Genomic DNA, 15,222 nt, shown 5'->3' with positions numbered 1-15,222 from the left:
TCTATACTAATAATGAATCATGCAAGGAATGTATGGAAGCTATAGCATAGCATAGGCTACTAATATCCAGGCTACCCAGGGATGATTAGTCATTAGGTTATTACAGGAAGTAGCTTTAGTGAAATGCGCATGTTTCAGTAACATTCAACAGGCTTACGAGCTTTTTACCTTACTAGCTGGTATAATGGTCTGTACTAAATCGGAATACAATTGCTACACAGCCGACGGGATTATAACTTTCACCTAAAGATGCGACCACGAAGGGACTCGAACCCTCAATCTTCTGATTCGAAGTCAGACGCCTTATCCATTAGGCCACGCGGTCATCTGATATATTGTACTATGCTGCACAACTTAATGCTTAAGAAAATAATATATATTTATATAGATAGATAGATAGATAGTAGCTTTAAGGCATCACGTACAACATAAACAGGATGATAAAATAACAAATCCATATCCATATTTTTTATTCTTTACTTTTTAAACTATTCTTTGACTATTGCACTTCTATGCTTTTATCAGCTATTCCTGTTTGCTTTTGTTTATGTAAAGCACATTGAATGACCCCTGTGTATGAAATGCGCTATAAATAAAGTTGACTTGACTTGACTTATGTGGACAATAAAATATACTAAATAAAATGAAAAAATCCACATGAATGTACTAAGGGGTGTATAAGCATGAGACTTTTACAGTGATAGATTCAGTAGGCCTATGCATGGTAAGGTCCTCTATGAGTGTGTGTCATGGTTGTAGTGCAAATAGTCCAACAGTGCAAGGATAAAGTTTAGACCAGCATTACATAAATATGGAAAATATAAGAGAATAATGTAGACATAGTAATAATAATAATTAAAAAACATGTAACATGTAATGTAACTTGGGGGCATATGTGGATATTTGTCAATATGTGTGGGCAGTAACTCCATGTTGTTAGACAAACAAAAGCACATAAAGGAGCTTGCTCAAGGGTTCTAAAAGCTTTTTGTTGTATTTAGTTGTGGCCTATAATGAAAGCAGTTTTTATAGTTATCCATGTGTGTTCACTTCTGGCTCCCATCATTTTGATAACTATAATTAGCTATTTGACGTTTTTAGAACACTAAAAGGTGCATAATGTTGAGTTTCTCGTCTACATTTTGACGTTATACACTCCTATATATTGCTATTGTCTATCCAAAGTAAGATCCCTGTTTCAAAGTTACCTGATGGTCAAGTCAACCAAAACACGATATTGTTTGCACCTCCAAGTGATCGTAAGCTTGTGTGAAAGAATAGGCTCCATGAGCACACCTGTAGGCTATGCCCTATAGCAGGCAGTAGTCCTAGCCTCCTCTGCAAAATCTGCTCATGCTCCCCTCTTGGTTGCTGTTGAAACTCAAATTAGCTACAGCCTATAGCTTACATGTACATTTCACCATGTTCAAATATATGGGTTCTAATACTCACCTTTAACTCTATAAGGTCACAAACCTATGTGCACCAAGTCTGCAACTGTAGGCTATGCAAGTGTTTTTGGTGACACCAAAATGTATGTCTGTGTTTGCATTGCACAAGTAGGCTACACTTCTGCCATTGTAATATTACACACTGCATTGTGGGGTCTGAATTTTATCTGTGTGCGAATGTGTGTTCCTGTAGGTGTATACCTATAGGCTATGTACAACTGTATGCGTGTATAGTATACCTGTTTGCACACCTCCTGTATGCATGTGTGTGTGTGTCTGTACATAATACAAACATATGATGGCGACTCCCAGATATCCGTCTGTATCCGCATTGCACAGTACACTTATGCCATGGTGGTGGTCATAGGAATTACGCATCGCTGCTGTACGTAGATTTTCACAATGTATCAGTGTGTGTGTGTGTCTGTGTGCAGGTGCCAGTGTGTGTGTGTGTCCATGCACATGTCTGTACAAACTTGTGTGCACAGCCAGTGTGCCTGTGTGTGCATGTTGATGTTCCTGTGTGTGTGTGTGTATTAATGAAAAAAGTCTGTACATTAGATGCAAATTCCCGCATCCAGAAGTGGTGATCATAGGGGTCCAAGCACCTATTAAAATGTGTCAATTGCAATGCCTTTGGAACAACATTGCACAACATTTGGTGTGCATACACGGATTGTGGTAGTGATTCAACATGTCAAATTCTATACGTTTTGAACCTTCACAAGATATTGACACATACATGTCTTCAGATAGTGAAATATGTCAATTAAAGCCCCCATGGAAGCAATTTTCCAAAGTATGACCTATTTCTAAAGAACAGGGTAGCGGTGTAGCATGTGAAATTTGTTTTAACTTTTAACCTTTGCACCACAAGATATTGACACAGTATACATTTTGCTGCTGGATTTTTTGTTGTGGGAACCAAATCAAATTGAGCTGTGAGCAAAAGTGTAAATTTGCCAAAACAATGCCACAATTACTGTAAGACGGCGTCAGAAATTCACTTTGCTGCTGGTCAAACAGGCTGCAAAACTTCCCTACCAGAACCCCGAAGAGACTGATGCAGTGTGTGAAATTTTTGCCATGGAGGAGTATGAGTTTTTATAACTGACAGTAGCAAAATTGACTGGCCTTGAGAGGCAATGTGTGCTGACTATTAATGAAGTGGTGATCACCTCAAGGGTAGAGATGCATATACTTCATACAGCAAGTGTGGACAGTCAAGAGTTTAAAATCATCACACATACCGGCCTGTTTTTTTTCTTTACATTTATTGTAAACAGCAGCAACGGTTCACTTTACCCACTTATAAAAACATTAAAGAAAGCCTACTATGACAAGATACAAAGGTCTTCAAACCTTTTAAACACATTTAAACTTGTAAAAAAACTCAAATTAAAGCAATTTCAAAGGCAATGGAATGAAGTCCTCAATTCTTCCATGTCAGACAGGTCTAGTTTTAGATCTAGTTTCCATCCCTTACCAGATTGTCCTGATCTTGCCAGTGGAACCGGGTGACAAAGGCTACATCCACACTATATCGTTATCGTTTTATGTTGTCTCAATTTAAATACGTTCTTTACACATCATGTTTTCAGTTTACGAATCTTGTCTGCATGGGACACCTAGGCTGTAGGGAGAAGTTCTCAAAAAAGTCACCTCGCATCCAGTTAGGCCGTTATAATTGAAAACAAAGTAATCAAACTGATTTTGACACTGAAACTCACTTATGTCACATGCAGCTAGGACATGGTGTGATGGTAGTGTAGCTTGCTCTAGAGCTCTCTTCTTTGGAATCCTGGACTCAAATTTAACACAATAAAACATAATAATGAAATAAAAATGGTCACTCCAGTCACTCCTGGCCACTGGTGAGTTTGTGGAAGAGATCTTCGTCCAGCGACTCGTTCTGGTCCTTGGAGCGGGTGGAGAGAAAGATGTAGCCACCGATGTACTCGTGCACCACCTTGCAATCACAGCTTATGCAAGAGAAGGCCAGAGACACGTTCTGGTCGAAGTCAATGGTGACCTGGAACAGGACAGGAACAGTAAAGGCAAGTCCACACCAAGAACTACAGTGAGAGTTATGAGAGCATAATTCAGCATTAATGTATGTTTGTCAGTAATGTAATGTAATGTAATGTAATGTAATGTAATGTTGGTGTGATCGTCACCTGTCTGATTTCCCAGTTAACGTTCCACTGTTTCATGTTTGAGAAGCGCCAGGTGGTAACAGGCAGGCTTGTCGACATGTCTATCCGGATCAGCCGGTTGTAGGAGATGCCCAGGACCTCATCTTTCCTACTTCCTCTGAATCTGTGATCAACATAACATGTATGGATGTTAGCACAGTGCATTAATTGTCTAATCATGATGCATACAGATCTGGTTTTAGGATGTGAGGTCAGGATTCATTTTTAGCAAATAAGAGTTCCCTGGCTTTAGCCCTTAAGAATATCTTTATGGCTTCACAGCTTAGTAAGCACTGATACAGTAGCTATACAGCATCACTGTACTATCTGCTGTTTCAGTACATGACTCTGACTGCCGCTACCTGACAACATAGTACTTGATGCCAAACTCAGGTAGGGACTGCCAGGCTTCGATGAAACGCATCTTTGCATCCATGAGGGACATCTTGGACACGTTCTGGTGGGCTTCCAAAATCCGTGTGGTCAGCTTAAGTCAATGAGAACACAAAGCAGCAACAGCTGACTATTAGTAAATAAACAAGTCTATAGACAACGTCATGACATTTGAAGGCTCAGTAACATTTCACTGACTTCCTTGAAGACTTAACTGTTTCAATAATTAAATACAAATATTTCCAGCAGTATGAGTCCTCTGGGTGGGCAGGATTGATAAAAAAATATTTCCCTCACATTCTGATCTATGCTCTCCAGCTCTGTTCCTCACCTGTTTGGATTTGTATTTCTTGACATAGCGCGGCGACACAAAACTCTCAGCATTCATGTCCATGGAGTCTGGATCAGGACTGGTTTGGCCAGAAGGTGGCGCCAGACTCTTCATCTGCAGGAAAGACTGTATGTTCTTGACCTCCGTGCGGTACGAGCTGTAGGCCATCGTCTTCCCCTTCGAGGCCAAGATGCAGGCAGCCTTCCACTTGGCATACTGCGTCTCCTACATTTAGGGAGACCGAATATCAACAGGTGGCAACAGGTGTACTTCACCCAGAAAGAGAGCTGGCCAAAGAGGAAAGCAAGAGAGAGAGAGAGAGAGAGAGAGAAACTCACATCTTCACAGCGGATGTAGATCTCGTTCATGCCGTCAGCCACAGGGATCATCAGCTTGATGCCAAACTTCTTGTCCGTCACGTTTACGTCTGGCACCACCTCACAGCCTAGCACAGGTCACCGGGCAGTCATGAGGATGGGCACAGATCAGCGGGCAGTTATGAGCAAAGAAGCATGAGGCTCAAACTCAAGAACACTAACCAATGTCTACCTCGCAACTCAGTTCAGCAGGCAGTCACCAGGCCAACCACAGAGACATGAGACCCAAACCACAGGGCTATTTTTTATTCTATTTCCGATATACACAGGAAAGGGGCTACATTCTTTGTGCTAGGCGATTTCCTACAGCGGCCTATCAACAACCATGCCTATTAAACAGTACACAACGTGATGGAGGACAAAACAGGAATGCAGAATTAGCTCAACTCAAGACAGATACACACCGCAAGCTGTCCATAATGTTATTGCTATTATTGCTATTATTACAAGTGTAATGGATGAATATTATTATTACAAGTCGACTAATGCTGCCATTGCTAACTGGTAGTGTTACTGTGACAGTGTACATGAGTTTGTGATATGCATCCTCACCCCTGAGATGGAGCTGCTCTATGGGTTCACCGCTGGCTGACTCCTTGTTCTTATAGTAGGAGATGGTAGTGTCCTTAAAAACGAACCAATAATCCTTATAAGGCTTCAGTGTCAGACGTTTGGGCCTGCAATGTAATGGAGAGAAAGACTGTGTCTGAGAAGAACACTTTAGGACACCAGCCTACATGGCTTGGGGGCAGCCATGGCCTACTGGTTAGGGCTTCCGACTTGTAACCAAAGTGTTGCCGGTTCGATCCCCGACCCAGTAGGAAAAATGTGGACAGGGGAAGTGGATGAGCACTGTGGAGCACTCTCACATGCTCCCCCTGCTCTCCGAGCACCGCTGTAGCAGGCAGCTTACTGCTCCGGGTTATCTGAACTCTCTTGTTAGCAGTGGGGGGGGCTACAGATCAAAACGGAAAATGATGGTTCCATGCTATCCATGTGCGGCTACATGCCCACCAAGTTTCATGTACCCCGGTCTTTCAGTGTCCCGGGAATCCTTGACAGAAAATTGGCCATGCGAAAAAGAAAAAAACAAAACAAATCTGACTAAACCTATATGACCGCCGCTTCGCTGCGCGGCAGTCATAATAATAAACAAAACCTAAATGGACTGCATTGATATAACACTTAAAGCATTAAAAGTGCTTAACAGGTTAATGTCTTACATATTTACCTATTCACACACATTCACAAACACCAGTGTTAATGGTGAAGGCTGATACAGTATTCAAGGTGCCAACCTGCACAACGGCTGTATAAAGGTTGAGTCCTCAAGAACAGGAGATCAAGAGGTCAGGAGAAGCCGGGATCGTACAAGCGACCTTCCAACCTCCTATAGCCCCTGAGCCACAGTAAGTACAAGGTATTTCCCTCACCTGAAGAGCTTTAGGTAGCCTTCTAGTTTGGGGATATCTGTGATGTCCTCCTGGAAGGCAAAGCAACATCAACGATCAAAGTGCTGCATTTGAAGCTAGTATTTATGTGTGTGTGTGTGTGTGTGTGTGTGTGTGTGTGTGTGTGCACACCAGTAAACTGTCAGCAGTCCCCCCCTCCAGGGTCATCTCCAGGTTAGACAGAGCTGCCTCCACCTCGTCGATGTCCCCCTCGTCTGAGCGGTTGTTCTGGTCTGATGACATGCTGGTCAGCTTGCAGATGTGGTACTGAAGGGACAGAATAAGAAGATGAAGCTCATCTGGATTTACATCTAGAATAGATATACATTTACATCTGGAGTAACACAGTAGGATCACAGTGGTGTGATTAGCCAGATTCAGGCAAAATTAGGCAAGATCCAGGCCATTCTCATTTCAGTTATAAAGAAATTTCAGTATAAAGACATTCAATTCCTTATGCTAATTAAGAAGCTGTGCTTAATGACAGGGCTGGTTAAATAAAATAAGATACATGTTTAGATGATGATGATGATAAGATACAGAAAGATGTTTGTTGTTTATCAGGAAGTCCTTTATTTATTCTGCAGTTAAGATTAAACAGTATAATTTCCCTTTGAGGGTGAATTAATGAATCAGCCAATCAATCAATCAATCAATCAACCAATGTATCTATCTATCTATCTATCTATCTATCTATCTATCTATCATCTATCTATCTATCTATCTATCTATCTATCTATCCATCCATCCATCCATACCACCACTGAGATTGATAGTGTTATCATGCATGGTCAGTGAGGCCAGTGCAGTGAAATGCTTTGGCACTAAACCAGTGAAGACAAAGGCACAGGATCTGTTTTCTCTCTGACTGCAATGCAACATGGGTGCAGGAGCTTGAAGCCTGTGGGAGCTCCAGGAATGTGAGTCAGAACTGGAGTGAACAGGAGCAGAGCCTTTTCATGCTCCTCTGGGAGAGAAATCCAACCCCTAACCACACCATCTCTTCAACACATACACACACACACACACACACACACACACACACACACACACACACACACACACACACACACACACACAGCACTACACCACCCTTTCAGAAATCACACACATACATAGCATTACAGCACCCCTTCAGCAATCACACACAAACACACACACACACACACACACACACACACACACACACACAGCACTACAGCACCACTTCAGCAATCACACACACACACACACACACACACACACACAGCACTACAGCACCCCTTCAGCAATCACACACAAACACACACACACACACACACACACACACACACACACACACACACACACGTATACAGTACTAAACCACCTCTTCCGTATACAGTACTAAACCACCTCTTCAGCGATCACACATACCACACACATACACTCTATACCCCCCTTAGCAATCACACACACACACACACACACACACACACACACACACACACACACACACACACACACACACACACACACACACACTGAGTGTACCTGCAGTGAAGCAAACATGAGCATCTCCTCCTCAGTGCAGTCAATCTCCTCCAGTAGGATAGACCAGCGGGCCTGCTCATAGAGCTGTGTGATACGACCTGCATCATACTGGACAGACACACACACACACACACACACACACACACACACACACACACACACACACACACACACACACACACACACACACACACACAGAGAAGCAGGCAGACATATCAGCCAAATATCGATTACAAGGATTGCTGCATGAATCCTGGCTAATGAGTGAATGAGGTGGAACTGAGTGAATCGTTTAGGTTTCAGATGTAGGCGAAAGGTCCATGACCTCTCACCTTTGGGTTGAGGTCAAAGAAGCAGTGGTACTTGAAGCGCAGCTGCAGCCGATCGTGCTCTTGGATGCCTTGCTCCATCAGAGAGCGCGACGAGTCCAGCCACCTGTGCCGTTTACATACACACACACACACACAAGGGCTACATTAGCAAAAACGTACGCGAATGCATACATGCGTCTACAGTACATATATACATTCATGATTGCACACACACACACACACACACACACACACACACACACACACACATACAGAACACATATAACAACATGTTGTATTGTGTATAGTGCTTTATCAAGGCATCCAAAGCGCTTCACTGTGAAGGAACGTCACTAATCACCACTAATGTGTAACCCCTGCCTGGGTGATGCGATACATGGCAGCCATTATAGCCAGAATGGAGAGTAAGGGAATGAATGAGCAAATTACACTGGGGGATGGTTAGGAGGCCAGATTGACTGAGCCTTTCAAGAGAGTTCCATTATCAGCATCATAGTTGGCCCCACAAGACTTCCTTTTTAACATTCCATATGTTATCTTAATGCAGAGGAAGTAGATTGGGGCCCAAATAGAACGTTCAAGCATTGTTTTTGTTTTTATTGTTGAAAGGGTCTATACACACACCTTTGTGCAAAAAGAATCCACCAATTTGTGGTATTTACAGTCACCAATACATTTACCCATACATGCCCCATCCCCTCCCACGGTAACATATTCCCTCCAAAACATAACGTTGTCGTTTCACTTCAAAGTTAGGTGAGAAAATGAGATTCTTCCATGTTTAAGCCCAACACTTTTCTCCAGGCCTTACCCAGCATTGATGATGGCTTTATCCTCCAGGTCCAGAGGCAGGTACATCTTAGCGAGTTCATCAGGGGGAAGGTTCAGCTGGCATTTGGCCAGAGGGTTCTTCGGATTGTACTGGAACCCATTCTCTGTCTGGAACGTCATACTTGTGCTGTAGAATCCGGGGCTTCCTGGAGAAGGAACACATAGCCAAACAATTCGACAACATGACTCTACAGACACACAACATCTCATGGAGAAGAGGGAAGGAAGACTTTACAAAGCAGCATCTATTTCCTCTGTGGTCAGTCTTTCTCTCTGTCAGTTGCATTAAAGGAAAACTGCAGTCTAAAAACTGAGTGGTTTTGAGTAAGACCCGGAATATGCATTTATGAGGGCAAATCACTATTACCTTAAGCCACTGATTAGGCTCAAAATATCATTACACTTCTATACTATTGTGGAGGGGCTCCCGGTGCACACAACAAAGTACTTTTACCTCTGTAAGTGTAAAGACGTAGTGGTCTTACCCTCAAGGCTATACTGTAGCTCTTGTGGTGCCCAGTCAGTGTCTGAGGTGAGTGTGTATTATAGCTCTTGTGGTGCCCAGTCAGTGTCTGAGGTGAGTGTGTATTATAGCTCTTGTGGTGCCCAGTCAGTGTCTGAGGTGAGTGTGCATTATAGCTCTTTGGTGTCCGGTGTGTGTGTGGCGAGTGTGTTTTATCGGCCTGCAGAGCCATCAGAAGCAGTCAGGAGGTGGAAAGCCGTTAAAAAGTGATGCATCAGCACTGCTGTACCTGGGAGGTATTATTTTCAGATTTATCATTCTTGGAACAGGCTACTCATAACATCGTTGATAAGGGGTATAGGGACATAGACACACAAACACACACATACACACACACACAACAAGAAAACAGTATACATATATGTAGCACTGCATATATATATATATTTATTCGCTTTGGACAAAAGTGTCTGCCAAATCCCATAACCATAACCATAAACAATAACAACAATTCTGTAATTACTCTCTGGTGTGGAAGAAATGCTTGGAGAGAGAGAGAGAGGGAGAGAGAGAAAAGGAGAGAGAGAGAGAGAGAGAGAGAGGAGAGAGAGAAAGAGAGAGAGAGAGAGAGAGAGAGAGAGAGGGAGAGAGAAAGAGAGAGAGAGAGAGAGAATGTGAGGTGTACTTGAAGAGTAGTGTCTTCTCTTACCTGAGACTCCAGTTGCAGTAATGTCCAGAATGTCATTGGTCAGCATCTCGTCCACCTGCCACTCTGTGCTCTTGTCTTTTTTCTTCTTCTTCTTGGGGTCGTCCGGCGGTTTGAGTAGAGACAGCTCCTCCGATCTCCTGATGTCTACAATTCAGTCATGAAAACAATGAAACTTCACGTCAAGTAAAAACATGCTATGAAAGTTATGAATACTTAATATTGAAGTTAATGTGTGATCACTATAATGCTAAAACATGCACACAGAAGCCTGATTAATTAATGAGCTATACACGTGCAAACATACACACATACACATGCAGTGTAAGGGATTCTGGATTTAAGCAGATTACCAGTGGCCAGTGTCATGACTCCTAGGAGTTGCCAAAATAAATCAGGTGTCCTCCTTTAAGTCTCTCCTTAAAACACACTTTTATCACAGAGGCTTTCCTGACGTTATTTGATTTTGCCATACATAGACTTAATTGTTAATTGTTTATTTTTTAAACCAGAGGATTGAATGTCTATGTTTTATTTTGCCTTTGTAACTTGGCTTTAGAAAAGTGCCCTGTAAATAAAGATTATTAGTAGTAGTATTATTACTACTACTACTAAAATATCCCCTATCGATGGACTCACTGAGCATCCTGCAGATCTCTGAGACGGTCTTGAAGACCACGCTGGAGAAGCTGACATTGAGGCGCACGGTGCGCATGCTGGGCAGCTGCAGACACAGGGGCTTGTGCTGCGGCGTGTAGTGCAGGTCAGCGTCCGCCTGGATCCCGTACTTGTCCAGCGTCCAGTGTGTCTTCAGCAGCCAGCAGCTCTTCTGCTCCCACCACAGTGCATGGTCTGACCAATCATGAGGCGCTTCTGCAGGGGTGTAAACACACATGGGTTGACACACACACACACACACGCGCGCACAAACACCAATGTGTAATCAACATTGAACGGACATCTAGGGGACCATGAGGAGTAATCTAGTAACAACTGAATGTGACAAAAGTGTATGGTATTAGAGTCATGGACTGAACCTCTAAATCCAGTTTACTGTGACTACAAACAGAAATGGGAACACTGGGTACATTTAATGTTCTTACGCCTTAAAGTCATAAAGAACTTAAAACTTGAAACCTGAGAGAATGAAACAGACACACACACACACACACACACACACACACACATTCACACACCCTGGGCACAAACACACACACTTACACCTAACATATCTGATTACGGTAAAATAAAAACCCATCCAAGTCCAGACTGGTATGATCAAACTAAGGGATCAAAACTATGAGTCACTCATAGTTCAGGAAACGAGGGGGTGTGTCCAGCTTCCGTCTCTGTACCTGACCACTGATGACCAGTCTACCTGTGTTAGAGTGAGTCATGTGTACATTCACTGAGCCTCACACCAGGAAGTATGACTAATTATGATGAGAAAACACACACACACACACATACACGCACACACACACACACACACACACACACACACACACACACACACACACACATACAAGCAGACACTTATTATCCGGTAGCAACTAACCACTACAATATCACCCACTGTCACTGTTATACAATGTCAGGTAACATTTACTGTAACATGATGTACAGACAATGTTTTTGTTTGTTTATTTTCACTAACAAACCAAATCATATGTCAGTAAAGAGTGTTCGGCTATTTGATTGGTTGACCATGAGATTAGTCCTTCTTTGAAGCAGGCATGTGTTGGCACCCACAGTGAACTTTGACCCTTAGAGCCAGAGCTAAGAGAGAGCTAAGAACAATTAACCATGGCAAATAAGGGAGTGGTAAAATATCTCTCTCTCTCTCTCTCACACACACACACACACACACACACACACACACACACACACACACACACACACACACATGCACACACACACACATATATATATATATATATATATATATATATACACATTCGCCAGCTGCTTGAAAGGAAATAAAATTGTGCTAGACAGTAAGGGTGTGAATTACAGAATATCTCATCATGAATAGATTATCACAATACTTTGCCCACATGAATGATACATGATACATGAACGACAATAATATCACGATACAGCAATTCTGCAATACTCACTATATTGCAAATGATTCACCTACTATACATCACCATGGCTGTGCAACTAAATAAGAAGAAAAAGGCAAAAAGCTAGAGTTATGTAGGCCTATTTATTCACTGCATTTCACAACTGAATTGAAACAATGTACAAAGTGTTTTAGCTTATAAATAAATAATTTGACCATGTGTACAGCATTAATAAGTGCCACCATGAGGATACATGAAGTAGTGACTCAAATTGACGGATTAATCCATTTAGATAATGAATTTAGATTATATAAATGGTAGAATTGAATATTTTAATAAAAAATATTGATATTGGTACCAGCCTATCAATAACGTATTGCAAAAAGAAGCTATGTGATATATTGCCAGATCTATATTTTGTCCCACCCCTAATGCACGTGATGAATGAGGACAGACAACCCCGACGCAAGCCAGTGGTCCGTGGTCCACTGATGGTCTGTGAGGGCACTAATCGGTGAACTAGCCATACATTCAGCAAGGTAGTTTCAAAGTGGGATTCACCATTCTTTACCTTCTATCCCACAACAGCGATTCTCCAGAATGTATGGTCCCTGTGTCACAATCAGTTGAACGTGAGTGGTGTTATAGGCTAGGCTACTCACTGATCTTTTCCACAAGCTTCAGCATAAGGCCCCCGACGTGTAGGGTCCCCTCCACCCTCATCTTGAACTTCATGCTCTCCTCCAGACCATGCTGGTCCACCACCACCAACAGCTCCCACGAGTTGTGGCCCATCTCCGCAGCCTTGATCATAGCTGCCCACTCCTGGGGAAACGAGAGGGTGAATAGAATGACCGGACCAGACTGGAGGCTAGTCTGGTGAGTAAGGAGAAAATCCCAAGAAGATTGGATTGGATAGTTTGGATTGCTGTATGTGACATATGTTTGAGGGCATGAGTGTGCCTGTTGATGAAGGGATGAAATACATTTTAAACACCATGGTATTGCTGTATGTTGTGTGCAAATGTCTCTCTTGCTCTCTCTCGCTCTCTCTCTCCCTCTCTCTCCGTGTTTGTGTGTGTGTGTGTGTGTGTGTGTCTGTCTGAATCTTTTGAGCAGACTCTCAGAAAAATAAATAGGTAGGTTATTGAATTACAATATAGAAATGTCAAAGTATGGGAATTTCGTCCCGATTACATTTTCCACTTCTGCTTATATGGCTAAGAGACAACTTGAAGTGGTTACATATTAAACCAGACAGCCAAACAAACTGCAGCTATTTCTCTGTGCTCTAATTACGTCTTGTCTCCCTCGAGCTACCATTACGATCAAAGGGAGACCCGCAATGAGACAAAAAGAAAAGGAGAGAGGGGTTGGGAAATGAGCCTATTACTATTCAGGCAGGGGTTGGTCCCACACATTCCGGGCGTGCCAAGACACGATCCTAAACTGCACACAGCGGGAGAAACCTCTCCTGACAGAGAAGATTAGGCTACCCTCATTCCAGATCCAACTACACGTAAACACACAGAACAATGACTTTGTGAAGACAAGACTCCAACCCCTGCGCTATCTACAGTGCGCGTCCACGGCGCTATTGTATCTGCTCTTTCATTCTGCGATCTTACTCTCACACACTGAGGTAGTAGGCTACAGTAACCTATATTCCACTTAACACTACCATGAAAAGTAAGCTTTGAATAGTTTTAAGATAGGCGTGGTGAAACGTTACTGCTAGGAGCCTTCGAGTCAGACTCTTTACCCTTCTCAGAGCACATACAGCCTATTGCTCGCAGACACACCTGAGGAGGCGAAAACTAGGCTACTGCAGGAGAGCGGAGGAATGCACATCGTCCAGGCAGGAACTCCGCGGTTGCTTAATGCTGTTAGGAAAGTACAACGCCAAGGCAAGCCATAAAATAAAATAAAAGAGTAGTAAAGTAGTAGAAGAGTAATAGAATGAAGCAAAAACAACCCAGTGTCCATAAACGTAGGCTACTCAACAACATCATGTAGGCTATCTACCAATCTAGGATATCGTATTGACTGCTCCCACTTTAGATTATATTTGAGAGAATACAGCCTATTTTATCATGTTCAGGCAATTCAGAGGTTCTGAGTTAATCGAATAGGCCTGAAAATCTGACACTTGAAATAGTTATGTGTGATCACAAAGCCTCAACTTCTTCACTGCGTTGCTTAGGCTTGATACTATCTAGAAGTGATTCAAAACAATGCACATTGCAAAATCATTCCAAACAGGCTACTTGATTGCGAGTTAACAACAGGCCCTCCAACTCCCAATGATGTTTTGAACACCGAATCGCGCGGTTCTTTCTCATAAATCAATGAAATGTAAAGATATGGAGTAAGTTGACCAGTATACCTCAAACAGATTCAATTCAAACTTACCTGTGTATTATTATGCTCAGTATTTCCTGTATTAGGCCTACGTTCTTTGCTGAGGAGCGTTCAGGATCTTCGCAACATCTGCACAGCTGCGCAGGGCGCGTCCACGCAGCTAACCCAGGTGTGGTAGAAAGCTAGGGAAGTTACCTGGCCGTGTAAAACATTCCCCAGTGAAGCAGGAAACAAAGAAATTATAGCTGCAGGGGTCAAAAACTGCCACACTACAGTAGGCTACACTCGCGTGCCTAAACAAACGTGTTTGTTGTATAAATGTTATGCTGTTTTTTGCTGTTGTTTAGGTGTGTTTACAGAGTCATGGGAGTTTCTCTTCCCTAATTTGGTCTGGTGATCATGAATAACCCCGCTATTCAGTCGAGTGAATCATTCAGTAAGACTTGTGAAATGCCCCTCTTGATGATGAATTAAGCCAAAGAGACAAACTTTTATATATTTTTAAGTCATTTTAAGGTTTAGCCTACGATTAGTCATTAATTTATTAAGATTACCTTTGTTGTTGTTTAATCCATTTCTATGCTATTAAAGATGCTGTTATGGTTAAACAGAACAGAAACAAAGTTTGCTTGGGCTCGCCAGTAGAGGGAGTAGTTGCCCAGTATTTTCTTTTCAAACATCTCATTACACATGGTACAATGGTATTTAATCATGAGGGTACAACTCACTCAATGTTTTTTGGAATACTTC

General features: G+C 42.5%; 1 protein-coding gene and 1 non-coding gene across 4 annotated transcripts; both read right to left on the bottom strand.

Annotated features, from left to right (window-relative positions):
• Positions 1-252: 252 nt before the first annotated feature.
• On the bottom strand, positions 253-325 carry trnar-ucg. The gene has a single exon. It is a non-coding gene; the product is annotated as a tRNA-Arg (tRNA).
• Positions 326-2,705: 2,380 nt separating this feature from the next.
• Positions 2,706-14,642, bottom strand: fermt1 (FERM domain containing kindlin 1). 3 transcript variants are annotated; one of them, XM_048250402.1, is made up of 15 exons: positions 14,524-14,642; positions 12,774-12,987; positions 10,682-10,915; positions 10,046-10,189; positions 8,854-9,019; positions 8,043-8,145; positions 7,711-7,818; positions 6,331-6,465; positions 6,181-6,230; positions 5,300-5,424; positions 4,709-4,815; positions 4,371-4,595; positions 4,009-4,133; positions 3,629-3,770; positions 2,706-3,483 (listed from the first exon to the last, which is right to left on the bottom strand). In XM_048250402.1, exons 2-15 carry the CDS (start codon positions 12,922-12,924, stop codon positions 3,310-3,312), a joined length of 1,989 nt encoding a protein of 662 aa, XP_048106359.1. In that variant the 5' UTR covers positions 12,925-12,987; positions 14,524-14,642; the 3' UTR covers positions 2,706-3,309. The 3 variants fall into 3 exon arrangements, with proteins under 3 accessions (XP_048106359.1, XP_048106358.1, XP_048106360.1); XM_048250401.1 differs by having other exon boundaries at positions 12,774-12,936; XM_048250403.1 differs by having other exon boundaries at positions 12,774-12,933.
• Positions 14,643-15,222: the final 580 nt, after the last annotated feature.

Source organism: Alosa alosa, chromosome 8 (genome assembly GCF_017589495.1).
Source record: "Alosa alosa isolate M-15738 ecotype Scorff River chromosome 8, AALO_Geno_1.1, whole genome shotgun sequence".
Classification (NCBI taxonomy): Eukaryota; Metazoa; Chordata; class Actinopteri; order Clupeiformes; family Clupeidae; genus Alosa; species Alosa alosa.
The sequence above is the reverse complement of the archived record's forward strand: the minus strand, read 5'-3'. Positions and strand labels throughout refer to the sequence as shown.